The sequence below is a fragment of the Hyla sarda genome, chromosome 11 (genome assembly GCF_029499605.1).
Source record: "Hyla sarda isolate aHylSar1 chromosome 11, aHylSar1.hap1, whole genome shotgun sequence".
Classification (NCBI taxonomy): Eukaryota; Metazoa; Chordata; class Amphibia; order Anura; family Hylidae; genus Hyla; species Hyla sarda.
The window spans coordinates 99,663,792-99,691,625 of NC_079199.1; the positions used below are offsets into that span (position 1 = coordinate 99,663,792).

The following is a 27,834-nucleotide window of genomic DNA, read 5'->3' on the forward strand; positions in this document are numbered from 1 at the left end:
TGAAGACAGGCGTGGCGCTGTTTTTTTATAATTTTTTTGCAAGAAAAAGCTTTTTTCCATTCCTAGATGACCCCTTTAAAAATGAGAATGGGATATAGTGCTGTAGTTGCAGGGGAAATACTAGAACCGATTATCCATAATAGTGTCACAGAGTAGAGGCAGCAGTCCGGGGCCGCGCCGTTCCTTACCTCTCCGGTCTCCTTGGGACTGACCGCTAGGGCTGCCACCAAAGATGATGTTGAATATATCCATGGGCGAGGTGTGGCGCCCCCTCCTGTCGCAGCGCCCGTCTCTCAGCGCCGACTCTCCTCCGCGGTTGTACAGGTCTCTCTTGCGGGAATCCGACAGGGTCTCGTAGGCTTTAGAGATCTGCTTGAACTGCAAAAACAAAAACGATTCATACCCGGTAATAGGGCTGCACGATTTGGGGAAAAGGTGCCCATGCGATTATAGAGGGTAAGGATGAGAGCGCCGACGATGGAGAGCGCCGACGATGGAGAGCGCCGACGATGGAGAGCGCCGACGATGGAGAGCGCCGACGATGGAGAGCGCCGACGATGCAGGGGATCCTGAAGAGGACGCGCCGGAGCCCCGAGGACAGGTAAGTGATCGTCAGCGGACCACACGGGGCACCGTAAACGGCTATCGGGTGGCAGCTGAAGCAGTCTACGCTGCAGGATAGCCGTTTATGCGATGGCCCCGACATACAAAAGCATCGTATGTTGATGCTGCCTCTGAGTGATCGTATGTTGAAATGATCGTATGTCGGGGCCAACGTAGGTCGAGGGGTCACTGTATATATATTTATAGATCTAGATATAAAAAGTAAATAAAATAAATGAGCTAAAAGGAGACACTCCGTGACCCTGTGCGGCTCAGACATCAATAGGGTACGGCGTGGATCTGGCAGGAGGCGGTTTTCCGGCTGCACACATCCTCGATGTGAACGCACGGAAACGCAAGTGTGAACAGCGCCCAACAAGCTATCGGTGCTCCGCTGCTGTAAGCGCTACACATTACACCCCACAGACCCGCCGCCATCTTACCTTTTCACCGGCATTGGGGTTCTTGTCCGGGTGATACTTCAAGGCCAGACGCCTGAACGCCCTCTTTATCTCTTCGGAGGACGCAGCCGGAGAGACGCCAAGAATGTCGTAATACGCCGTTTCCTTCACCATTTTCTGCGGAAAGACATCACAAAGTACCATGAGTACGTGTAGTATTGTGAGATGTGGTGTGCGCTGTACGAAAAAAAAAAACAATAAAAACAACACTACTCCGGAAATACACCCATATTACGGTATTCGTCATCTGGCGCTCCAGATTTTTTGTGTGAAAAAATAAAAATTAAATTAAATTTAAAAAAAAACGGATGGAGTCAGAAAACTCGCCATCCAAAAATACTACCCGACTCCGGGCGGATCACTTCAATCAATAGGGCACGGGAGGCACCTTACGACTATGTTCACACAGCGCAAAATATGCGGAATGTCGGGCAGACAGTCAGCAAATCTAATTTACATGTCCTGCCGGCACTAGGGCCGCTCATAGACGGCAATTCTTTTCTGAGCAGATTTGTTCACACAACCTAAAACGTGCGGAATGTCTGTCCGGAAAACACTGGCGGACATTCCTTACATTTGAATGTTCCAACAGGCGCTAGGACCGCTCTGAAATGCGCCATCTCATAGACGGCAAAGCATTGCCGAGCGCAGTCTGCAGAAAAAGTAGACGCATGGGAATCGGCATTTCCACGGAAGTTCCGCCGCGTGCGCAGGGCAGCAGAATCCAATTGAAATTGCTGCAACGGAAAATTCCGCCGTGAGAACAAACATGTTCATTCTCTCATCAATCACCGGATCGTGAATTTCCGTGGCGGAAACACCTGTTGCGGAAATTTCGCCATGTGCACGGTGCAGCAGAATCCAATTGAAAACAATGCAATGGAATTTCCAAGCGCAACTGTGAACGTGGTCTTAAAGGGGCACTCCGGAGGAAAACTTTTTTTTCTTAATTCAACTGGTGCCAGAAAAATAAAAACAGATTTGAAAATCACTTCGAATAATAATAATTAAAAAAAAATCTTTACCCTTCCAGTACTTAGCTGCTGTATACTACAGAGGAAGTTCTTTTCTTTTTGGATTTCTTTCCTGTCTGACCACAGTGCTCTCTGCTGACACCTCAGGAACTGTCCAGAAAAGGAGAAAATCCCCATAGCAAACCTCTCCTGCTCTGGACAGTTCCTGACATGGACAGAGGTGACAGCAGAGAGCACTGTGGTCAGACTGGAAAGAACTCAAAAAGAAAAAAACAAAAACAAAAAACCTTCCTGTGGAGCATACAGCAGCTAATAAATCCTGGAAGGATTAAGATTTTTGTTTTATAGAAGTAATTTACAAATCTATTTAACTTTCTGGCAAAAAAGAGTTTGATAAATATAAAAGAAATATTATATATATATATATATATATATATATATATATATATATATGAACAGCCGCAAAAAAGAATATAAAAAAAGCCGCAAGCAAAACAGCCACCCAAAAAAATAAAAAGCTGCAAAAAAATATAAAAAATAAAGCCGCAAAAAAAAAAAATAATAATTTAAAAACAGCCAAAAAAAAAAAAAAAGACGAAAAAATATAAATAAGAGCCGCAAAAAATAAAATAAAAATAAAAAAAACAGCCGCAAAAAAAGGAACAAAAAAAGCGGAAAAAAAAAACAAGATGAAAAATAACATTTTCAATAAAAATAAATTACATGTAAAATTTTTTAATAAATTAAATTAAATTCAATAATGTACAGATGATCGGTATCACCATGACCACCCATGTTCCAAGGGGTTCAGCTAGATTAAGATGTCGGGCGAAAACGTTCACCCTTCAAACTACAGTACAAAGCCTGTGAACACTACAACTCCCAGCATGCAGTACAGAAGGGATATTGAATCCTGGTTAACAGGTACAGAAGGAACGGTCGCACCGTATATCGCTCACTCTATTCCGCGCAGCAACGATAATCTACGGTCACAGGGTATATAGCGGATTACACATTAACTGGACGGCAAACACTGCGGTTATATTACCCGCGGCACAAGGACGCGGCGCTCACGGGTGATCACCAGGAGAGTCACCTTCACTGGCCAATAGAATATAAAGTGCAAAGTATTTAAAGGGGCAGTACACATAAAACTGAACACAGGATGCTGTATACTAATGCATGACACCTAGAGCCCCCTGGTGGTTAAACATGGAATTAACAATGAATAATTCTTACGCCAGTGTTTCCCAACCAGGGTGCCTCCAGCTGTTGCAAAACTACAAATGCCAGCCAACGGCTGTCCGGGCATGCTGGCAGTTGTAGTTTTGCCACAGCTGGAGGCACCCTGGTTGGGAAACACTGGCGTAAAGGGGTATTCCAGGAAAAAAAAAATGTAATAATTTTTTTTTTATATATCAACTGGCTCTGGAAAATTAAACAGATTTGTAAATTACTTCTATTAAAACAATCTTAATCCTTCCAGTACTTATGAGCTGCTGAAGTGGAGTTGTTCTTTTATGTCTGACCACAGTGCTCCCTGCTGACACCTCTGTCTGTCTCAGGAACTGGCCGGAGAAGGAGAGGTTTGCTATGGGGGATTTGCTTCTACTCTGGACAGTTCCCGAGACAGACAGAGGTGTCAGCAGAGAGCACTGTGGTCAGACAGAAAAGAACAACTCTACTTCAGCAGCTCATAAGTACTGGAAGGATTAAGATTTTTTTAATAGAAGTAATTAACAAATCTGTTTAATTTTCTGGAGCCAGTTGATATATATCTCTATGAAAAAGTTTTTTCGTGGATAACCCCTTTAAAGGGTTACCCCGCTCCCCAGAATCTACAGTACAATAGCTTAAAGGGTTACTCCGCTCCCCAGAATCCGGAACATTGAGTTCAGAATGCAGTATGCCGGCTTCCGTCTTCACGCCCGCCCCCTCGTGGTGTCACAACCTGCCCCCTCAATGAAAGTCTATGGGAAGGGGGCGCTACAGCTGTCACGCCCCCTTCCCATAGACTTTCATTGAGGGGGCAGGTTGTGACACCACGAGGGGGCGGGCGTGAAGCCGGAAGCCGGCATACTGCATTCTGAACTCAATGTTCCGGATTCTGGGGAGCGGAGTAACCCTTTAAGCTATAGTACTGTAGATTCTGGGGAGCGGAGTAACCCTTTAAGCTATTGTACTGTACATTCTGGGGAGCGGAGAAACCCTTTAAGCTATTGTACTGTACATTCTGGGGAGCGGAGTAACCCTTTAAGCTATTGTACTGTAGATTCTGGGGAGCGGAGTAACCCTTTAAGCTATTGTACTGTAGATTCTGGGGAGCGGAGAAACCCTTTAAGCTATTGTACTGTACATTCTGGGGAGCGGAGTAACCCTTTAAGCTATTGTACTGTAGATTCTGGGGAGCGGAGTAACCCTTTAAGCTATTGTACTGTAGATTCTGGGGAGCGGAGTAACCCTTTAAGCTATTGTACTGTAGATTCTGGGGAGCGGAGTAACCCTTTAAGCTATTGTACTGTAGTGCCTATACGGATATCGCTGTCTGACCAATACCAGTGACTATAGAACCCAATACTGCTCACAGCTGGGAGTCTGGTACAACCGCATCCAGTACAGGTTTGACTCCAGACCGATACATTGTAGCAAACTAACATTACAGGGAGGTTTATCCTGCCGAGAAGTTGTCTCCAGCTGTTGTAAGACTACAACTCCCAACATGGCTTAAGAGGAGAAGCTTGAAAGATCCTGATCTGAGGAAGGGAGGGCACCTCCCGAAACGCGTCGTTATTTTTCTTTACACAATAAATATGGTTCCCCTGTGAACCTTTTAAACATATCCAGTCCATCCTCTTCATTTTGAGGGAGCCCCAGCGCCATCTTCAAAGGGTTTTCTTTAATGCGTCTCTTCTGCATCCAGGACAGCAGTGTAGCTGTTCCCTGCAACCCAGAAGGCAGCGACTCTACCTTCACTCAGTACCACATTATCACTGGGGTGAAAGGCTTTCATTTATCTGTTTTAAAGGGGTACTCCGGCGCTTAGACATCCAAAGGATGGGCGCTAAGATGTCTCACCATGGGGGTCCTGCTGCTCGGGACCCCCCGGATCTTGCACGCCGCACCCTGTTTGTAATCAGTCCCCGGAGCGTCTCCACAGCCTCCTCTACTGACACAATGTAACGAATCCTCAGCAGATACAGTATAATACGTCTCCACAGCCTCCTCTACTGACACAATGTAACGAATCCTCAGCAGATACAGTATAATACGTCTCCACAGCCTCCACTACTGACACAATGTAACGAAACCTCAGCAGATACAGTGTAATACGTCTCCACAGCCTCCACTACTGACACAATGTAACGAAACCTCAGCAGATACAGTGTAATACGTCTCCACAGCCTCCTCTACTGACACAATGTAACGAATCCTCAGCAGATACAGTGTAATACATCTACACAGCCTCCTCTACTGACACAATGTAACGAAACCTCAGCAGATACAGTATAATACGTCTCCACAGCCTCCTCTACTGACACAATGTAACGAATCCTCAGCAGATACAGTATAATACGTCTCCACAGCCTCCTCTACTGACACAATGTGACGAATCCTCAGCAGATACAGTATAATACATCTACACAGCCTCCTCTACTGACACAATGTAACGAAACCTCAGCAGATACAGTATAATACGTCTCCACAGCCTCCTCTACTGACACAATGTAACGAATCCTCAGCAGATACAGTATAATACGTCTCCACAGCCTCCTCTACTGACACAATGTGACGAATCCTCAGCAGATACAGTATAATACGTCTCCACAGCCTCCTCTACTGACACAATGTAACGAAACCTCAGCAGATACAGTGTAATACGTCTCCACAGCCTCCTCTACTGACACAATGTAACGAATCCTCAGCAGATACAGTGTAATACATCTACACAGCCTCCTCTACTGACACAATGTAACGAAACCTCAGCAGATACAGTATAATACGTCTCCACAGCCTCCTCTACTGACACAATGTAACGAATCCTCAGCAGATACAGTATAATACGTCTCCACAGCCTCCTCTACTGACACAATGTGACGAATCCTCAGCAGATACAGTATAATACATCTACACAGCCTCCTCTACTGACACAATGTAACGAAACCTCAGCAGATACAGTATAATACGTCTCCACAGCCTCCTCTGCTGACACAGTGTAACGAATCCTCAGCAGATACAGTATAATACGTCTCCACAGCCTCCTCTACTGACACAATGTAACGAATCCTCAGCAGATACAGTATAATACGTCTCCACAGCCTCCTCTACTGACACAATGTGACGAATCCTCAGCAGATACAGTATAACGAATTCTCAGCAGATACAATGTAACGAATCCTCAGCAGATACAGTATAATACGTCTTCACAGCCTCCTCTACTGACACAATGTAACGAATCCTCAGCAGATACAGTATAACGAATTCTCAGCAGATACAATGTAACGAATCCTCAGCAGATACAGTATAATACGTCTCCACAGCCTCCTCTACTGACACAATGTGACGAATCCTCAGCAGATACAGTATAATACATCTACACAGCCTCCTCTACTGACACAATGTAACGAAACCTCAGCAGATACAGTATAATACGTCTCCACAGCCTCCTCTGCTGACACAGTGTAACGAATCCTCAGCAGATACAGTATAATACGTCTCCACAGCCTCCTCTACTGACACAATGTAACGAATCCTCAGCAGATACAGTATAATACGTCTCCACAGCCTCCTCTACTGACACAATGTGACGAATCCTCAGCAGATACAGTATAACGAATTCTCAGCAGATACAATGTAACGAATCCTCAGCAGATACAGTATAATACGTCTTCACAGCCTCCTCTACTGACACAATGTAACGAATCCTCAGCAGATACAGTATAATACGTCTTCAGTCTCCTCTGCTGACACAATGTACCAAGATACACTGTAACAAACCCTCTGCACATCTTCCATAACAGGATAAGGAACTTTAACACTATGCCCATCCCTTATATGTATCAGTATATAATCAGGGCGCCTCCAGCTGTTGCAAAACTACAACTCCCAGCATGCCCGGACAGCCTTTGGCTGTCCGGGCATGCTGGGAGTTGTAGTTTTGCAGCACTGGTCTATAGCTGTGCGTCCACATGACTATGCACCCGTCTGATCACGTGATGAGTGCTAGCTCTTGGGGTCATCCATTACACACCAGTAGGGGGGGATGTTCCCTGCACACCCCCCGAGGAGTGGCTCTTACCTGCACCCCGACACTCAGCCCAATCCAGCCGCGTCCCCCCCCAAAACAACCGGCAGCAACGTCACCGCAAAACACCCTGCGCCTGTAGCTTTAATTCCTCTCGGAACTCTCTGGAAGCGTCGCCACGCCCCTCAGCTCCACAACCACGCCCACTCACCCGCCAACAACACCCCCTTTTATCCTTATAAGGATTAAGCCACGCCCATATTTCCACCCAGGGGCTCGCGTCTACTCCGGTGACCACGCCCCATCGCTGACCTGTTATTATTTCCCAGCCGCTCGGAAAGCTCTGGAAGCATTGCCACGCCCCCTCGGCCGTAGAGGCCACGCCTGTGTATTCTGTGCAGCCAATGGCAAGCGAACATGGCCCAAGCCACGCCCAGGTCCCGATGCGCTATTGAAGTACAGTCCGCGTTCTAATCTCCCGCCTTTTCCTTTGGAAGCCTCTGGAAGCAGACTCTGTTCTTTTGACTGTAACCACACCCACTCTTTTTCTGTCCACGCCCCTTTCCCTTACTGTAAACGCCTCTCTCCTGGCCACGCCCTACGCCATGACGTCAGTGACAGTTCGTGTTTCCTGCTGCTGTTGCAAAACTACAACTCCCAGCATTCCCGGACAGCCGTTGGTTGTCCGGGCATGCTGGGAGTTGTAGTTTTGCAACAGCTGGAGGCACCCTGGTTGGAAAACACTGATCTAAGCCTATAATGTGTGATACTATTTTCTGAGCCATGTGTCCAAGACAGTATTTCCCAACCAGTGTGCCTCCAGCTGTTGCAAAACTACAACTCCCAGCATGCCCGGACAGCCAACGGCTGTCCGGGCATGCTGGGAGTTGTAGTTTTGCAACAGCAGGAGGAAACACTGCATTAGAGAACTGACATCATGTGGGAGGGCGGAGCCAGGAAGGGAGCTCACGGTAAGGGAAAGGGGCGTGGTCAGAAAAAGAGTGGGCGTGGTCACAGAGGCTGTGGGGGTTGGGGATTATGGGAGACATCAGATTGCGACTCATTTTACCTCAGATTAACCCCTTAAGGACTCAGCGTTTTTCCGTTTTTGCATTTTCATTTTTTTCCTCATCACCTTCTAAAAATCATAACGCTTTAAATTTTCCACCTAAAAATCCATATTTTGGCTTATTTTTTGCGTCACCAATTCTACTTTGCAGTGACATCAGTCATTTTACCAAAAAACCCACAGTGAAACGGAAAAAAAATTAATTGTGCGACAAAATTGAAGGAAAAATCCCATTTTGTAACTTTTGGGGGCTTCCGTTTCTACGCAGTGCATATTTCGGTAAAAATGACACCTGATATGTATTCTGTAGGTCCATACGGTTAAAATGATCCCCTACTTATATAGGTTGGATTTTGTCGCACTTCTGGAAAAAATCATAACTACATGCAGGAAAATGTATATGTTAAAAATGTCATCTTCTGACCCCTATAAGTTTTTTATTTTTATGCGTACAGGCGCATTTTTTGCGCCGTGATCTGAAGTTTTTATCGGTACCATTTTTGTATTGATCGGACTTTTTGATCGCTTTTTATTCATTTTTACATGATAGAAAAAGGGACCAAAAATACACTATTTTGGACTTTGGAATTCTTTTGCGCATACGCCATTGACCGTGCGGTTTTATTAACGATATATTTTTATAATTTGGACATTTCCGCACGCGGCGATACCACATATGTTTATTTTATTTTTTATTTTTTTACACAGTTTTTTTTTTTATGGGAAAAGGGGGGGGGGGGGGGGGTGATTCAAACTTTTCTTAGGGAAGGGGTTAAATGATCTTGATTCACCTTTTTTTCCCACTTTTTTTTGCAGTGTTATAGCTCCCATAGGGGGCGATAGCACTGCACACACTGATCTTTTATACTGATCATTGTTATCCCATAGGGGGCGATAACACTGCACGCACTGATCTTTTATACTGATCATTGTTATCCCATAGGGGGCGATAACACTGCACACACTGATCTCTTATACTGATCATTGTTATCCCATAGGGGGCGATAACACTGCACACACTGATCTTTTATACTGATCATTGTTATCCCATAGTGGGCGATAACACTGCACACACTGATCTCTTATACTGATCATTGTTATCCCATAGGGGGCGATAGCACTGCACACACTGATCTTTTATACTGATCATTGTTATCCCATAGGGGGCGATAACACTGCACGCACTGATCTTTTATACTGATCATTGTTATCCCATAGGGGGCGATAACACTGCACACACTGATCTCTTATACTGATCATTGTTATCCCATAGGGGGCGATAACACTGCACACACTGATCTTTTATACTGATCATTGTTATCCCATAGTGGGCGATAACACTGCACACACTGATCTCTTATACTGATCATTGTTATCCCATAGGGGGCGATAGCACTGCACACACTGATCTTTTATACTGATCATTGTTATCCCATAGGGGGAGATAACACTGCACACACTGATCTTTTACACTGATCCCTGCAAAGCCATAGCTTTGCATGGATCAGTGTTATAGGGGGTTGATTGCTCGAGCCTGCAGCTCAGGCTTGGAGCAATCAATTGCCGATCGGATGCGACGGAGACAGGTGAGGGGACCTCCGCTCGCGTGCTAGCTGATCAGGACATTGCGATTTTATTGTGATGGTCCCGATCAGCCTGACTGAGCTGCCGGGAAGCTTTTACTGATCGCCGCTTCTAAAGGGTTATTAGCGCGCGGCACAATGAACGGTGCCGCACGCTATTAGCCCAGGGTCCCGAACGCTGTCACCATTGAGGTCCATTGCAACCGTACAATGTGAGGATGTTACTAAACAACAGCCCCTATCTCAGCTTCCTGGATCCGTATCTGAAACGTCTGATGGAGTGGGATATTAGGGTTACCTACAGTCACTAAGCTTAAAGTGGACCTGTCGTCAACAAAAACTTTTTATATAATGTAGATAATACCATTATATGTATATTTGTAATACACATTGGTTAAAAAATATGTATAATTTTGTTCCTGCAGCAATTGCCTGTGTGTCTCTAGGAGTCTCTAGGAGTCCTGGGAGTCCAAATACAGGAAGTGAGGGTGGACAGGCAGGGCTCTGTACACTGAGGACAAGCGGGGCTCTGTACACTGAGGACAAGCGGGGCTCTGTACACTGAGGACAAGCGGGGCTCTGTACACTGAGGACAAGCAGGGCTCTGTACACTGAGGACAAGTGGGGCTCTGTATACAGAGGACAAGCGGGGCTCTGTACACTGAGGACAAGCAGAGCTCTGTACACTGAGGACAAGCAGGGCTCTGTACACTGAGGACAAGTGGGGCTCTGTATACAGAGGACAAGCGGGGCTCTGTACACTGAGGACAAGCAGGGCTCTGTACACTGAGGACAAGCAGGGCTCTGTACACTGAGGACAAGCAGGGCTCTGTACACTGAGGACAAGCAGGGCTCTATACACTGAGGACAAGCAGGGCTCTATACACTGAGGACAAGCAGGGCTCTGTACACTGAGGACAAGCAGGGTTCTGTATACTGAGGACAAGCAGCGCTCTGTACACTGAGGACAAGCAGCGCTCTGTACACTGAGGACAAGCGGGGCTCTGTACACGGAGGACAAGCGGGCTCTGTACACTGAGGACAAGCGGGGCTCTGTACACTGAGGACAAGCAGGGCTCTGTGCACTGAGGACAAGCGGGGCTCTGTACACTGAGGACAAGCAGGGCTCTGTACTCTGAGGACAAGTGGGGCTCCGTACACTGAGGGCAAGCAGGGCTCAGTGCTCTGAGGACAAGCAGGACTCTGTACACTGAGGACAAGCAGGGCTCCGTGCTCTGAGGACAAGCAGGACTCTGTACACTGATGACAAGCAGGGCTCTGTACACTGAGGACATGCAGGGCTCTGTACACTGAGGACAAGCAGGGCTCTGTACTCTGAGGACAAGCAGGGCTCTCTGCACTGAAGACAAGCAGGGCTCTGTGCTCTGAGGACAAGCAGGACTCTACACTGAGGACAAGCAGGGCTCTGTACACTGAGGACATGCAGGGCTCTGTACACTGGGGACAAGCAGGGCTCTGTACAATGAGGACATGCAGGGCTCTTTACACTGGGGACAAGCAGAGCTCTGTATACTGAGGACAAGCAGAGCTCTGTACACTGAGGACAAGCAGGGCACTGTACACTGAGGACAAGCAGGGTTCTGTACACTGAAGACAAGCGGGGCTCTATACACTGAGGACAAGCGGGGCTCTGTACACTGAGGACAAGCAGGGCTCTGTATACCGAGGACAAGCAGGGCCCTGTACACTGAGGACAAGCAGGGCTCTGTACACTGAGGACAAGCGGGGCTCTGTACACTGAGGACAAGCGGGGCTCTGTACACGGAGGACAAGCGGGGCTCTGTACACTGAGGACAAGCGGGGCTCTGTACACTGAAGACAAGCAGGGCTCTGTGCACTGAGGACAAGCGGGGCTCTGTACACTGAGGACAAGCAGGGCTCTGTACTCTGAGGACAAGCGGGGCTCTCTGCACTGAAGACAAGCAGGGCTCTGTGCTCTGAGGACAAGCAGGACTCTGTACACTGAGGACAAGCAGGGCTCTGTACACTTAGGACATGCAGGGCTCTGTACACTGAGGACAAGCAGGGCTCTGTACACTGAGGACATGCAGGGCTCTTTACACTGGGGACAAGCAGGGCTCTGTACACTGAGGACAAGCAGGGCTCTGTACACTGAGGACAAGCAGGGTTCTGTACACTGAAGACAAGTGGGGCTCTGTACGCTGAGGACAAGCAGTGCTCTGTACACAGGACAAGCAGGGCTCTGTACACTGGGGACAAGCGGGGCTCTGTACACTGAAGACAAGCGGGGCTCTGTACACTGGGGACAAGCGGGGCTCTGTACACTGAAGACAAGCAGGGCTCTGTACACTGAGGACAAGCAGGGCTCTGTACACTGGGGACAAGCGGGGCTCTGTACACTGAAGACAAGCAGGGCTCTGTACACTGGGGACAAGCAGGGCTCTGTACACTGAAGACAAGCAGGGCTCTGTACACTGAGGACAAGCAGGGCTCTGTACACTGAAGACAAGCAGGGCTCCGTACACTGAGGACAAGCAGGGCTCTGTACACTGAGGACAAGCGGGGCTCTGTACACTGAGGACAAGCGGGGCTCTGTACACTGAGGACAAGCGGGGCTCTGTACACTGAAGACAAGCAGGGCTCCGTACACTGAGGACAAGCAGGGCTCTGTACACTGAGGACAAGCAGGGCTCTGTACACTGAGGACAAGCGGGGCTCTGTACACTGAGGACAAGCAGGGCTCTGTACACTGAGGACAAGCAGGGCTCTGTACACTGAGGACAAGCGGGGCTCTGTACACTGAGGACAAGCAGGGCTCTGTACACTGAGGCTCGGTGACATGCTAAGGGCTCACACACAAGGAAGATTGAAAAGTCATTTGCCTGCACAGAGCCCTGCTTCTCCTGCCCTCACTTCCTGTATTTGGTCTCCTCACAGAGACACAGGCAATAGCTGCAAGGACAGCATTTTTTCACCAAAAACATACACATTTTTTAACCAATGTATATTACAAATAGACATATAACGGTATTATCTACATTATATCAAAAGTTTTTGTTGACGACAGGTTACTTTAAAGGAGATATCCAGTGCTGAAAAACTTATGCCCTATCCTAAGGATAGGGGGTAAGTTTCAGATCGTGGGGGGGTCAGACGGCTGGGCCCCCCACGATCTCCTGTATGGGGCCCCGGCAGCCCGCGGGAAGGGGTGTGTTGACCACCGCACGAAGCGGCAGCTGACACACCCCCTCAATACAACTCTATGGGACAGCCGCAGCGCTGCCTTTTGCAATCTCCGGCTCTGCCATAGTGCAGTATTGAGGGGGAGTGTCAGCTGCTGCTTCGTGCGGCTGTCGGCACCCACTATCTGGCCAGAGAGCTGGGGCCCTGTACAGGAGATCGCGGGGGGCCCCCAGCGCTCGGACCCCCACGATCTGAAACTTATCCCCTATCCTTAGGATAGGGGATAAGTTTTTAAGCACTTGACTACCCCTTTAAGAAGAAGACACTTCCCGGTGATTTTTGGAGGTCACTTTTCACCACGTTCCGAACACCAAATATCAGTGATTTATAAGGAGCCGGAGTAAAATAATGAATCACATCATCAGGAGAGAAGTGATGGACGGGGGATGGGACATGCTGGCTCCGGACCCCAGCTGACAGATGAACGTCCCCCGGGGGGCTGTGATTCCTGATGCTGCACGTTCCATTTACTGATGAGGAATCACAGCCGGGGGGGGGGGGGGGGGAGGTTATATTCAGGAGGCGTCCGCTGTATGTACAGTGTGTACAGTCTCCATATCAGGTTACACGGGGGGAGTAAGGACATATGGGTGGGAGTCATCGACTCGTACACTGAAAAATCTCCTCTTCCGTGAGCGATGGTGGTATAGTGGTGAGCATAGCTGCCTTCCAAGCAGTTGACCCGGGTTCGATTCCCGGCCATCGCATCAATGCTTTTCGTTTTTTTTTCCTTCCTTAATTTAAATTTTTGATAATGATAAAATAATTTCAAAATTAGGTCGATGGTTCAAGGGCTGAAGAAAAACCTCATAATGCAGAGGTGGAGCTAGAAGCTTCTGCGCTCCAGAAGATAGTCCTGTATGCCCGACCAATCTAGTTCTGGTGCGGCTTATATGGCAAAGGGTCTCTGTGCTCCCTGAGGTGCCGGGGTCGTGGTGGGACTTCAACCCCTGCGCTACTTTAGTGACCCATACGCCAGGCTGTATTACTGCTATGGTGCCTATGTCGGCTCAAGACACCACAACATCATCCTTAAAGGGGTACTCTGCCCCTAGACATCTTATCCCCTATCCAAAGCATAGGGGATAAGATGTCTGATTGCGGGGGTCCCACCGCTGGGGACCCCAACGATATCCCTGCTGCACCCAGCATTTGTTTAGAGTGTCGGGTGCAGCGCCGGAAGCTCGTGGCGTCACTGGTGACGTCAGGGCCACGCTTGTGATGTCACGGCCACGCACCCTCAATGCAAGTCTATGGGAGGGGGCGTGACGTCCGTCACGCCCCCTCCCATAGACTTGCATTGAGGGGGCATGGCCGTGACGTCATGAGCGAGGTGTGACCATGACGCCACGAGCCGCCGCCCCACATCGACCGTCAACCGGCATGGAGCAAAGTTCGCTCTGTGCACCGGATGTGCACCAGCGGCAGGACCCCTACGATCAGACATCTTGTTCCCTATCCTTTGGATTAGGAGTAAGATATCTAGGGGCGGACTACTCCTTTATAGTACCCATACACCTTTAATAGATGTCTGCCAAATGTCTGCTATGTCTCCTGATCTCCCGAAATACAAGACCAAACGTTTATGTGTTTTCAGTGGCGAGAGGAGGGGTAAGCCAAGGCCAGACAGCTCTGGTGGTTTATCTGTCTCAGAACAAAAGGGTTTGCCAGTTGAAACCCAACATGCCCATCCCTTCTTACCCCCGGATTCATGTGTCGGGGAGAGTCAGGAGGCCCCCCCACACACACACACATTTAAAAAGGTAAACTAGTCCCTGCAAAGCCTGGTTGAGTATAGGGGAACTATCAGGTACAGATTGTCAACACTTAACCCATTGGTTTGAACGGACACTGTGTAATGCCAAAGTTCACCTGCGGAGGTGCTGTAGGTAAATGAAACACTTACTGACAGGTTTCCAGACAGATAACAGTTGAGTAAAACGAGATTTTACTGCACAAAGTTACCAAAGCTATAAGGTTGTGCCCATCATTGGCATATGTGCCCGTAAAGGTTCTCTTACAGAACGCCGTTTTGTGGTGCAGTTTTAAAGCCAAAACCAGGAGTGGGTCATAAAGAATTAGAGAAAATAAAGAACAGACACTTCTACACTTTTTTCCCTTTTTTCACAACAGGAGTAGATAAAAAAAGTAGACAAAGTGTCTGTTCTTTATTAGTGTTGAGCGGCATAGGCCATATTCCAATTCGCGGATATTCGCAAATATATGAACGAATATTCGTCATATATTCGCGAATATTCGCATATTCGTAATATTCTCGTTTTATTTCCGCATACATGAAAATTCGCGTATGCGAAAATTTGCATATGCGAAAATTTGCATATACAAAAAGTACCATAAGCGGAAATTCGCACGCCAGTCTCACACAGTACTATTAGAGCCTTCTTTACACCACACAAGCTGGAAGCAGAGAGGGATGATCACTGTGATGTGTACTGTCAGAAAAAAAAAAAAAAAAAAAAACGAATATTCGTAATTACGAATATATAGTGCTATATTCGCGAGCAACACTATTCTTTATATGATTTCATTCATTTTGACCCACACCTGGCTTTGGCTTAAATACTGCATTACAAAACTGCAACAACCTAAAGATCTAACATTATTAAGTAAAATAGATAACATAGAAATAAAGCAAATCCTTAGATATAAAAGTAATAAAGATCTGCTGGAGCTGTAATCACTGTCTATGTAGAGGACAGGAGCTTCTTCAGGGTCCTGTACAGTACACACAGTGTCCTAAAAAAGTTATGGAACCACCCTCACCTGGTGTCCAAAGGAGCAGCTAACCCTGGTACAGGTAAAGAGTACAGAACATGTAATACCTCCCTGTACTGTAGGGGGCGCTACCAGACAACAGTCAGTGCATACACTTCAGTAATACAGGTAAAGAATAGTACAAACATGTAATACCTCCCTGTACTGTAGGGGGCGCTACCTGACACCAGTCAGTGCATACACTTCAGTAATACAGGTAAAGAGTACAGAACATGTAATACCTCCCTGTACTGTAGGGGGCGCTACCAGACACCAGTCAGTGCATACACTTCAGTAATACAGGTAAAGAATAGTACAAACATGTAATACCTCCCTGTACTGTAGGGGGCGCTACCAGACACCAGTCAGTGCATACACTTCAGTAATACAGGTAAAGAGTAGAGAACATGTAGTACCTCCCTGTACTGTAGGGGGCGCTACCAGACACCAGTCAGTGCATGCACTTCAGTAATACAGGTAAAGAGTACAGAACATGTAAGACCTCCCTGAACTGTAGGGGGCGCTACCAGACATCAGTCAGTGCATACACTTCAGTAATACAGGTAAAGAGTACAGAACATGTAGTACCTCCCTGCACTGTAGGGGGCGCTACCAGACACCAGTCAGTGCATGTACTTCAGTAATACAGGTAAAGAGTAGTACAGAACATGTAATACCACCCTGTACTGTAGGAGGCGCTACAAGACACCAGTCAGTGCATATACTTCAGTAATACAGGTAAAGAGTACAGAACATGTAATTCCTCCCAATACAGGTAGGTGGCGCTACCAGACACCAGTCCGTGCATACACTTCAGTAATACAGATAAAGAGTAGTACAGAACATGTAATACCTTCCTGTACTGTAGGTGGCACTACCAGACACCAGTCAGTGCATGCACTTCAGTAATACAGGTAAAGAGTACAGAAAATGTAATACCTCCCTGTACTGTAGGGGGCGCTACCAGACACCAGTCAGTGCATACACTTCAGTAATATAGGTAAAGAGTACAGAACATGTAATACCTTCCTGTACTGTAGGGGGCGCTACCAGACACCAGTTAGTGCATACACTTCAGTAATACAGGTAAAGAGTACAGAACATGTAATACCTCCCTGTACTGTAGGGGGCGCTACCAGACACCAGTCAGTGCATACACTTCAGTAATACAGGTAAAGAATAGTACAAACATGTAATACCTCCCTGTACTGTAGGGGGCGCTACCAGACACCAGTCAGTGCATACACTTCAGTAATACAGGTAAAGAGTAGAGAACATGTAGTACCTCCCTGTACTGTAGGGGGCGCTACCAGACACCAGTCAGTGCATGCACTTCAGTAATACAGGTAAAGAGTACAGAACATGTAAGACCTCCCTGAACTGTAGGGGGCGCTACCAGACATCAGTCAGTGCATACACTTCAGTAATACAGGTAAAGAGTACAGAACATGTAGTACCTCCCTGCACTGTAGGGGGCGCTACCAGACACCAGTCAGTGCATGTACTTCAGTAATACAGGTAAAGAGTAGTACAGAACATGTAATACCACCCTGTACTGTAGGAGGCGCTACAAGACACCAGTCAGTGCATATACTTCAGTAATACAGGTAAAGAGTACAGAACATGTAATTCCTCCCAATACAGGTAGGTGGCGCTACCAGACACCAGTCCGTGCATACACTTCAGTAATACAGATAAAGAGTAGTACAGAACATGTAATACCTTCCTGTACTGTAGGTGGCACTACCAGACACCAGTCAGTGCATGCACTTCAGTAATACAGGTAAAGAGTACAGAATATGTAATACCTCCCTGTACTGTAGGGGGCGCTACCAGACACCAGTCAGTGCATACACTTCAGTAATATAGGTAAAGAGTACAGAACATGTAATACCTTCCTGTACTGTAGGGGGCGCTACCAGACACCAGTTAGTGCATACACTTCAGTAATACAGGTAAAGAGTACAGAACATGTAATACCTCCCTGTACTGTAGGGGGCGCTACCAGACACCAGTCAGTGCATACACTTCAGTAATACAGGTAAAGAATAGTACAAACATGTAATACCTCCCTGTACTGTAGGGGGCGCTACCAGACACCAGTCAGTGCATACACTTCAGTAATACAGGTAAAGAGTAGAGAACATGTAGTACCTCCCTGTACTGTAGGGGGCGCTACCAGACACCAGTCAGTGCATGCACTTCAGTAATACAGGTAAAGAGTACAGAACATGTAAGACCTCCCTGAACTGTAGGGGGCGCTACCAGACATCAGTCAGTGCATACACTTCAGTAATACAGGTAAAGAGTACAGAACATGTAGTACCTCCCTGCACTGTAGGGGGCGCTTCCAGACACCAGTCAGTGCATGTACTTCAGTAATACAGGTAAAGAGTAGTACAGAACATGTAATACCACCCTGTACTGTAGGAGGCGCTACCAGACACCAGTCAGTGCATGTACATCAGTAATACAGGTAAAGAGTACAGAACATGTAATACCTCCCTGTACTGTAGGGGGCGCTACCAGACACCAGTCAGTGCATACACTTCAGTAATACAGGTAAAGAGTACAGAACATGTAATTCCTCCCAATACAGGTAGGTGGCGCTACCAGACACCAGTCCGTGCATACACTTCAGTAATACAGATAAAGAGTAGTACAGAACATGTAATACCTTCCTGTACTGTAGGTGGCACTACCAGACACCAGTCAGTGCATGCACTTCAGTAATACAGGTAAAGAGTACAGAACATGTAATACCTCCCTGTACTGTAGGGGGCGCTACCAGACACCAGTCAGTGCATACACTTCAGTAATATAGGTAAAGAGTACAGAACATGTAATACCTTCCTGTACTGTAGGGGGCGCTACCAGACACCAGTCAGTGCATACACTTCAGTAATACAGGTAAAGAGTACAGAACATGTAATACCTCCCTGTACTGTAGGGGGCGCTACCAGACACCAGTCAGTTCATGAACTTCAGTAATACAGGTAAAGAGTACAGAACATGTAATACCTCCCTGTACTGTAGGGGGCGCTACCAGACACCAGTCAGTGCATACACTTCAGTAATATAGGTAAAGAGTACAGAACATGTAATACCTTCCTGTACTGTAGGGGGCGCTACCAGACACCAGTCAGTGCATACACTTCAGTAATACAGGTAAAGAGTACAGAACATGTAATACCTCCCTGTACTGTAGGGGGCGCTACCAGACACCAGTCAGTTCATGAACTTCAGTAATACAGGTAAAGAGTACAGAACATGTAATACCTCCTTGTACTGTAGGGGGTGCTACCAGACACCAGTCAGTGCATACATTTCAGTAATACAGGTAAAGAGTAGTACAGAACATGTAATACCTCCCTGTACTGTAGGGGGTGCTACCAGACATCAGTCAGTGCATACACTTCAGTAATACAGGTAAAGAGTACAGAACATGTAATACCTCCCTGTACTGTAGGGGGCGCTACCAGACACCAGTCAGTGCATACACTTCAGTAATACAGGTAAAGAGTACAGAACATGTAATACCTCCCTGTACTGTAGGGGACGGTACCAGACACCAGTCAGTGCATACACTTCAGTAATACAGGTAAAGAGTACAGAACATGTAATACCTCCCTGTACTGTAGGGGGCGCTACCAGACACCAGTCAGTGCATACACTTCAGTAATACAGGTGTTTTACCAGTGAATGCCCATTCTGATTGGTCGGTTCTTCTGACCAGTGACACGTTTCACAGATCTGGACTGTCTGTACATTGTATGATGTGTCTGGTTTTTAATGGTTACAATGGTCCAGAAAAGACTGAAAATATTGTAATCTGAGACCACTGTAAATTGAAAGATCACTGTACTTAAATATTATCTATGGTATCTTCAAGCCCTAGCCTGCAGTACATTCAACAGACCACAAGGTGGCACAATAGGTGAACTTATGCAGGAGATTTGGGAGAGAATTGAGTTCCATAGAAGACAAGGAGAATGTTCCCCTTTAAAAAAATTTACTTAAAAATATAATTGTGTAATTGTTCCATAGTATGAGAGAGGTAACTATAACCCACCATGAGGTAAGCTAAAAAAAAACCCAAAAAAAACATAAAAATAAAATAAAAAAAAGTGCAATTATATATATTTTTTCTTTTTTTTGTTCATAAAACTTCTAGAAAACCTGGTGACACCCAGTAGATCTGCAGTTCTTTGCAGTCTCCAGAATTGTCCCCCATTGCCCTGAACGAGCTAGTGATCAGCGACCAGTTCTCTATTGCCATCTTGGTGCAGATTCGCTGTTCAGAATTCCTGAAAAGCTGGGTGACCGCCCTTGTAGGTGCTTCAAATGTCACTGTATTAGTTGCAATTCAGCTTTTCCAGAAACAATTGGAAAGAAGAACCCGGAACGTTTTAGAACCTGATGGCGGAGGGGCTACTTTTACCAGGAATTTCTTCTTTTTATGGATTTTTATTCTTTTAAATGTGAGATGAAACGTAAAACCCCAGTTTATTGGGATGTGCGCAGTCATTCTGGCAATGCAATGGTCGGTATGTATCCAACCAATCCTACAACTCCCGGAATGTTGCACCATATACTGTGCCAGTGTTTCCCAACCAGAGAGCCTCCAGCTGTTGCAAAACTACAACTCCCAGCATGCCCGGACAGCCAACGGCTGTCCGGGCACCCTGGGAGTTGTAGTTTTGCAACAGCTGGAGGCACCCCTGGTTGGGAAACACTGACCTATACTATATACAACTATATAGTCCAACATGCTGGGAGTTGTAGTTTTGCAACAGCTGGAGGCACCCCTGGTTGGGAAACACTGACCTATACTATATACTACTACATAGTCCAACATGCTGGGAGTTGTAGTTTTGCAACAGCTGGAGGCACCCCTGGTTGGGAAACACTGACCTATACTATATACAACTATATAGTCCAACATGCTGGGAGTTGTAGTTTTGCAACAGCTGGAGGCACCCCTGGTTGGGAAACACTGACCTATACTATATACTACTACATAGTCCAACATGCTGGGAGTTGTAGTTTTGCAACAGCTGGAGGCACCCCTGGTTGGGAAACACTGACCTATACTATATACTACTATATAGTCCAACATGCTGGGAGTTGTAGTTTTTAAACAGCTGGAGGCACCCCTGGTTGGGAAACCCTTCCCTATACTATATACTACTATATAGTCCACCTTGGTGGGAGTTGTAGTTTTGCAACAGCTGGGGGCACCCCTGGTTGGGAAACACTGACCTATACTATATACTACTATATAGTCCAACATGCTGGGAGTTGTAGTTAGTAACTAACTGCAACTCCCGAATTTAACTTAAAAAAAAAAAGCGATCAAAATGTCCCATTAAAACAAAAATGGTCGTGTTAAAAACTACAGATCGGGGTGCAAAAAAAAATGACCCTCATACAGGTCGTATAAGGAGAAATAAAAAAGTTATAGGGGTCAGAATAGGACAAAATTTCCCCGCATATGTGTATCCTGTGATGTCACGCATATATAATTAATTATGCAAATTAGCATGGCCGGTATTTTTTTTGCAAAGAAAGGTGGCAACTCTAGCTATAGGGGGAGATTTATCAAATCCTATCCAGAGGAAAGGTTGCCTAGTTGCCCATAGCAACCAATCAGATCGCTGCTTTCATTTTTAACAAGGCCTCTGCAAAATGAAAGAAACAATCTGATTGGTTGCTATGGGCAACTCAGCAACTTTTCCCCTGGACGGGTTTTGATAAATCTCCCCCTATAGTGTATACCAGTGGTCTTCAACCTACAGACCTCCACATGTTTCAAAACTACAACCCCCAGCATGTTGGACTATATAGTAGTATATAGTATAGGCCAGTGTTTCCCAACCAGAGCGTCTCCAGCTGTTGCAAAACTACAACTCCCAGCATGTTGGACTATATAGTAGTATATAGTATAGGTCAGTGTTTCCCAACCAGAGGTACCTCCAGCTGTTGCAAAACTACAACTCCCAGCATGTTGGACTATATAGTAGTATATAGTATAGGTCAGTGTTTCCCAACCAGAGCGTCTCCAGCTGTTGCAAAACTACAACTCCCAGCATGTTGGACTATATAGTAGTATATAGTATAGGTCAGTGCTTCCCAACCAGGGTGCCTCCAGCTGTTGCAAAACTACAACTCCCAGCATGTTGGACTATATAGTAGTATATAGTATAGGTCAGTGTTTCCCAACCAGAGCGTCTCCAGCTGTTGCAAAACTACAACTCCCAGCATGTTGGACTATATAGTAGTATATAGTATAGGTCAGTGTTTCCCAACCAAGGGTGCCTCCAGCTGTTTCAAAACTACAACTCCCAGCATGTTGGACAATATAGTAGTATATAGTATGGGACAGTGTTTCCCAACCAGGGGTGCCTCCAGCTGTTGCAAAACTACAACTCCCAGCATGTTGGACTATATAGTAGTATATAGTATAGGTCAGTGTTTCCCAACCAGAGTGCCTCCAGCTGTTGCAAAACTACAACTCCCAGCATGTTGTACTATATAGAAGTATATACAGTATAGGCCAGTGTTTCCCAACCAGAGCGCCTCCAGCTGTTGCAAAACTACAACTCCCAGCATGTTGGACTATATAGTAGTATATATAGTATAGGCCAGTGTTTCCCAACCAGAGCGCCTCCAGCTGTTGCAAAACTACAACTCCCAGCATGCCCGGACAGCCGTTGGCTGTCCGGGCATGCTGGGAGTTGTAGTTTTGCAATATCTGGAGGTCCGCAGGTTGAAGACCACTGGTGTATACACTGGATGTGTTTAGGAATCTGACAGTGTCACAGGATGGAGCTAGACGTCCTTCAAAGGGTTAATCCCAGCCTTATAAGGGGGCCCTCCCCTCCCCGGCCAGATGCAATGTATGAATAGCTTTGGGTCCACTCCTCCTGAGCCATTCTCTCACTCGCTGAGTATCCAGCATCGCACTCCCACAGACTGGTGGAGAAGTATCTGCACATCGATGAGCAGAATGGAGACCTACCCGACAACCGTAGCCCTTGGCGACGAATCCGCGCAAATGTTTAGCCTCAACAAACGTCTTGAGGCTTACCTCTCCCGGGTCAAAGCCCTAGAAGAAGAGAATGAACTCCTCCGAGCTGAGATCCAACACCTCCAGAGCACCAGGGCCAATAAGTCTACGGTACGGAAGTATCACGACGAGATCATGAAGCTGAGGGACGCCTTAGATGATGGGCACCGGGAGATGGTCCAGGTGGAAATAGACAGAGACTCCATCTATCAGGAGTTAGAATACGTGACGGAGCTGTGCCACCACGAGAAACAAGCCCAAGAGGACGCCAAGAAAGAATTGTCTAAGAGCAAGAAACTTCTAGAAGAAGAGACCAGAGCCCAGACGTGGCTGAAGGAAAGACTCATCCAACTGGAGCAAGAGATGGAAGACATCCTCAAGACTCACGAAGAAGACAAGGCCCTGATAGAACAAGAGATCTCCAGCTACTCCCAAAGACTGGAGAACTTTAAAATGGTCCCCGCCAACTTCAAACCGGTCAACGTGGAAGACTACGCCAACCGGCTGGCACAAATATGGCAGGGAGCGGTGGAGGAGTACAAGGACCAAGCGTCAGCTCTGGAGGCTAAACTGGCCCAGGCCAAAGAGAACCTGAAGAAGGTGTTAGATGAGAACAAACAGGGGCAACAGGAGCTCCAGAACCTAGAAGGAGACCTGCAAAGTCTTAAAGTCAGGAAGGAGATGCTGGAGAATCTTCTGACCGACCAGTGGATGGAACAACAAGAGGAAGAAGGTCGACTACAGGTGCGTATGCGATTCCTTACTATGTGCACGTATGTGATGCTGATATGTAGTCAAACCAAGGGTGGACCACAGGTAGGGTCACCACCTTTCTTGCAAAAAAAAAAAATACCGGCCATGCTAATTTGCATAAATAATTATATATGCGTGACATCACAGGATACAGATATGCGGGGGGGGGGGGGGGGGGGTGATTTTCTCCTATTCTGACCCCTATAACTTTTTTATTTCTCCTTATACGGCCTGTATGAGGGTCGTTTTTTGTGCCCCGATCTGTAGTTTTTAACAGGACCATTTTTGTTTTGATGGGACTTTTTGTTTGCTTTTTCTTATTAAATTTGGCAGTTGCAGTTAGTTACTAACTACAACTCCCAGCATGCCCTGATACAGCCTGTGGCTCAGCAGCTGCCCTAAATGAAAACTACAACTCCCAGCATGTTGAACTATATAGTAGTATATAGTATAGGTCAGTGTTTCCCAACCAGGGGTGCCTCCAGCTTTTGCAAAACTACAACTCCCAGCATGTTGGACTATATAGTAGTATATTGTATAGGTCAGTGTTTCCCAACCAGAGGTGCCTCCAGCTGTTGTAAAACTACAACTCCCAGCATGTTGGACTATATAGTAGTATATAGTATAGGTCAGTGTTTCCCAACCAGGAGTGCCTCCAGCTGTGGCAAAACTACAACTCCCAGCATGTTGGACTATATAGTAGTATATAGTATAGGTCAGTGTTTCCCGACCAGGGTGCCTCCAGCTGTGGCAAAACTACAACTCCCAGCATGTTGGACTATATAGTAGTATATAGTATAGGTCAGTGTTTCCCAACCAGGGGTGCCTCCAGCTGTTGCAAAACTACAACTCCCAGCATGTTGGACTATATAGTAGTATATAGTATAGGTCAGTGTTTCCCAACCAGGTGTGCCTCCAGCTGTTGCAAAACTACAACTCCCAGCATGTTGGACTATAGAGTAGTATATAGTATAGGTCAGTGTTTCCCAACCAGGTGTGCCTCCAGCTGTTGCAAAACTACAACTCCCAGCATGTTGGACTATAGAGTAGTATATAGTATAGGTCAGTGTTTCCCAACCAGAGGTGCCTCCAGCTGTTGCAAAGCTACAACTCCCAGCATGTTGGACTATATAGTAGTATATAGTATAGGTCAGTGTTTCCCAACCAGGGGTGCCTCCAGCTGTTGCAAAACTACAACTCCCAGCATGCCCGGACAGCCAACGGCTGTCCGGGCATGCTGGGAGTTGTAGTTTTGCAACAGCTGGAGGTGCTCTGATTGGGAAACACTGGCACAGGTTATGGTGCAACATTCCGGGAGTTGGAGGATTGGTTGGATAAATATCGCCAATTACATTGCAGGTATTTTTAATATAGGGTGCGCCAAAATACCTGCTGTGTTCTGAGGGTCTCATGGTCGGTAATATGTGATGTCACAGCGGTGATGGTGGGGGCAGGGATCTTTCTGAACTTCCTGTCAGTCATCCCGATGAGAACAATACAGCCTCCTGACATTGTGAAATGGGAAGAATAGAGAGAGAGAGAATAACATGTGAGTCAATCCTAAGGTTCGATGCCCCTTTTCTAAATTCTAATGACATTGTTTATAATTGGGCAGATTGATGGTGGGCGGGGCCATAGACAATGGGTGAAGATGGTGACGCTCTAATGGGGTGGATCGATCACCTACTTCTAATAGATGGTGAACATGTCCAATAGTTAAGGTGGCCATCAGGGCTCAAATCCTGCAGAAACACGTGGGAACTGAGTTCCTGCACTTTTTTTTTCACAGCAGGAACACCGTTCCCATTAGCAGAAATTCTGCTGGACCCGCCCTTGAGTGGACAGTTTGGGTGAGTTCCGACACAGAAAAAAATCCTTCCTATATGTAGACTCCAACAAATATAATAAGTGTAAATATATATAGGGGTTCACAGTAACCAACACACCCAAAATGTGAAACCCCACACAAAAGATATAAAATCGACTGTAATATATGGTCGAAAAATAATTTTATTATATTTAATAAAGAGTATGCATAGAGAATCAATCCATTAAGGGTATGAATACAATAAAAAAAAAAAAAATAAAAAAAAATATATATATATATGTGTGTGTGTGTATATAAAAAAAAATTAAAAATATAAAAAAAATTGTATTTATACCCTTAAAGGGGTACTCCGGTGGACAACTTTTAAATTTTTTTTTTTTTTAAATCAACTGGTGCCAGAAAGTTAAACAGATTTGTAAATGACTTCTATTAAAAAATCTTAATCCTTCCAGTACTTATTAGCTGCTGAATACTACAGAGGAAATTATTTTCTTTTTGGAACACAGTGCTCTCTGCTGACATCATGACCACAGTGCTCTCTTCTGACATCTCTGTCCGTTTTAGGAACTGTCCAGAGCAACATATGTTTGCCATGGGGATTTTCTCCTACTCTGGACAGTTCTTAAAGTGGACAGAGGTGTCAGCAGAGAGCACTGTGCTCGTGATGTCAGCAGAGAGCTCTGTGTTCCAAAAAGAAAAGAATTTCCTCTGTAGTATTCAGCAGCTAATAAGTACTGGAAGGATTAAGATTTTTTTTTAATAGAAGTCATTTACAAATCTGTTTCACTTTCTGGCACCAGTTGATTTAAAAAAATTAAAATAAAAGTTTTCCACCAGAGTACCCCTTTAAGGGTATAAATAAATTGTTTTTAAAATATTTTTTAATTTATATATTATTTTTTTAAATTTTTTTAATTGTATTTATACCCTTAATGGATTGATTCTGTATGCATGCTCTTTATTAAATATAATAAAAAACATTTTTAACCATATATTTAAGTCGATTTTATTTCTTTTGTGTGGGGTTTCCCATTTTGGGTGTGGTTTACGTACCTTTAGGTGATATTTTGGGTGAGTTCCCTCACTTTTTTTCCCCAGGACTTGTCCCCTGTGGCCATGGACAAGTTGGTGTCACCGACGAGTGGAATCAGTGGGGCATCAACCCACCCTCAAACTCTAGATTGTGGTGAATACCAGTGGTCTCCAAACCTTCACATTTTGCAAAACTACAACCCCTGCCATGCCCGGACAGCCGTTGGCTGTCCAGGCATGCCGGGAGTTGTAGTTTTGCAAATATGATGCCACATGGGCCATAGGGTATTATGCCACCATACAAAGTCCATACTCACTGTTCACCAAAAGCCATACAGTGTCTAAATACTACCGCCATATAGTGCACAAATAACATCGTCACGAATTTCCTAGCCAAGTGTGATAAGCAGCCAATCTGTTTGGCACGTTGATGGTCCCCTTGTCGGCACTCTCATGGTCCCATTGGTCGGCACTTTGACGGTCCCCTTGGTCGGCACGTTGACGGTCCCCTTGGTCGGCACGTTGACGGTCCCCTTGGTCGGCACGTTGACGGTCCCCTTGGTCGGCACATTGACGGTCCCCTTGGTCGGCACGTTGACGGTCCCCTTGGTCGGCACGTTGACGGTCCCCTTGGTCGGCACGTTGACGGTCCCCTTGGTCGGCACGTTGACGGTCCCCTTGGTCGGCACGTTGACGGTCCCCTTGGTCGGCACGTTGACGGTCCCCTTGGTCGGCACGTTGACGGTCCCCTTGGTCGGCACGTTGACGTTCCCCTTGGTCGGCACGTTGACGGTCCCCTTGGTCGTCACGTTGACGGTCCCCTTGGTCGGCACGTTGACGGTCCCCTTGGTCGGCACGTTGACGGTCCCCTTGGTCGGCACGTTGACGTTCCCCTTGGTCGGCACGTTGATGGTCCCCTTGGTCGGCACGTTGACGGTTCCCTTGGTGGTGCCTAAAATTAGATTGGGCCACCACATCTCTCGAATGATCTTTCGCTGAACCGTAGATCCATCTGAGCTAAGTTAAAAAAGAAGAGTTCAGTCCCACCACTTCCCATGATGAAAAACATCTTCATATACTTCCTGTATGGTGACAAAACATTTATAAACATCCCCCGCACATTGAACTTGGGAGGGAAAATGTATTTCAAGCCTCATACACAGCAGGACGTAAGCTCGACCTTCTCCCCTTTTAGAAGGTTCTAAACATCTGAGGCCCCA

The 27,834-nt window shown here is 46.3% G+C and overlaps 2 protein-coding genes and 1 non-coding gene across 6 annotated transcripts in view; 2 read left to right on the forward strand and 1 right to left on the reverse strand.

The window, feature by feature from the left end:
* The window catches only part of LOC130295970 (dnaJ homolog subfamily A member 1-like), a 34,590-nt gene extending 9,040 nt beyond the window's left edge, over positions 1 to 25,550 (reverse strand). The window contains exons 1-3 of one of the 3 annotated variants that reach the window (XM_056547338.1): positions 25,144 to 25,550; positions 1,047 to 1,181; positions 189 to 378 (exon numbers count right to left, since the gene is read on the reverse strand). In XM_056547338.1, coding sequence (XP_056403313.1) covers positions 189 to 378; positions 1,047 to 1,181; positions 25,144 to 25,266 — 448 coding nt within the window. In that variant the 5' untranslated portion in view covers positions 25,267 to 25,550. Of the gene's footprint in view, positions 1 to 188; positions 379 to 1,046; positions 1,182 to 7,334; positions 7,464 to 7,592; positions 7,810 to 25,143 lie in introns of those variants that run through there. The other 2 variants (XM_056547340.1, XM_056547339.1) reach the window with 2 other exon arrangements.
* Positions 13,793 to 13,864, forward strand: TRNAG-UCC (transfer RNA glycine (anticodon UCC)). Its single transcript has one exon. It is a non-coding gene; the product is annotated as a tRNA-Gly (tRNA).
* The window catches only part of NES (nestin), a 33,278-nt gene continuing 28,265 nt past the window's right edge, over positions 22,822 to 27,834 (forward strand). For both annotated transcript variants that reach the window (XM_056547336.1, XM_056547337.1), the window contains exon 1: positions 22,822 to 23,745. In XM_056547336.1, the coding sequence (XP_056403311.1) occupies positions 22,825 to 23,745 (921 nt within the window). In that variant the 5' untranslated portion in view covers positions 22,822 to 22,824. The remainder of the gene's footprint in view (positions 23,746 to 27,834) is intronic.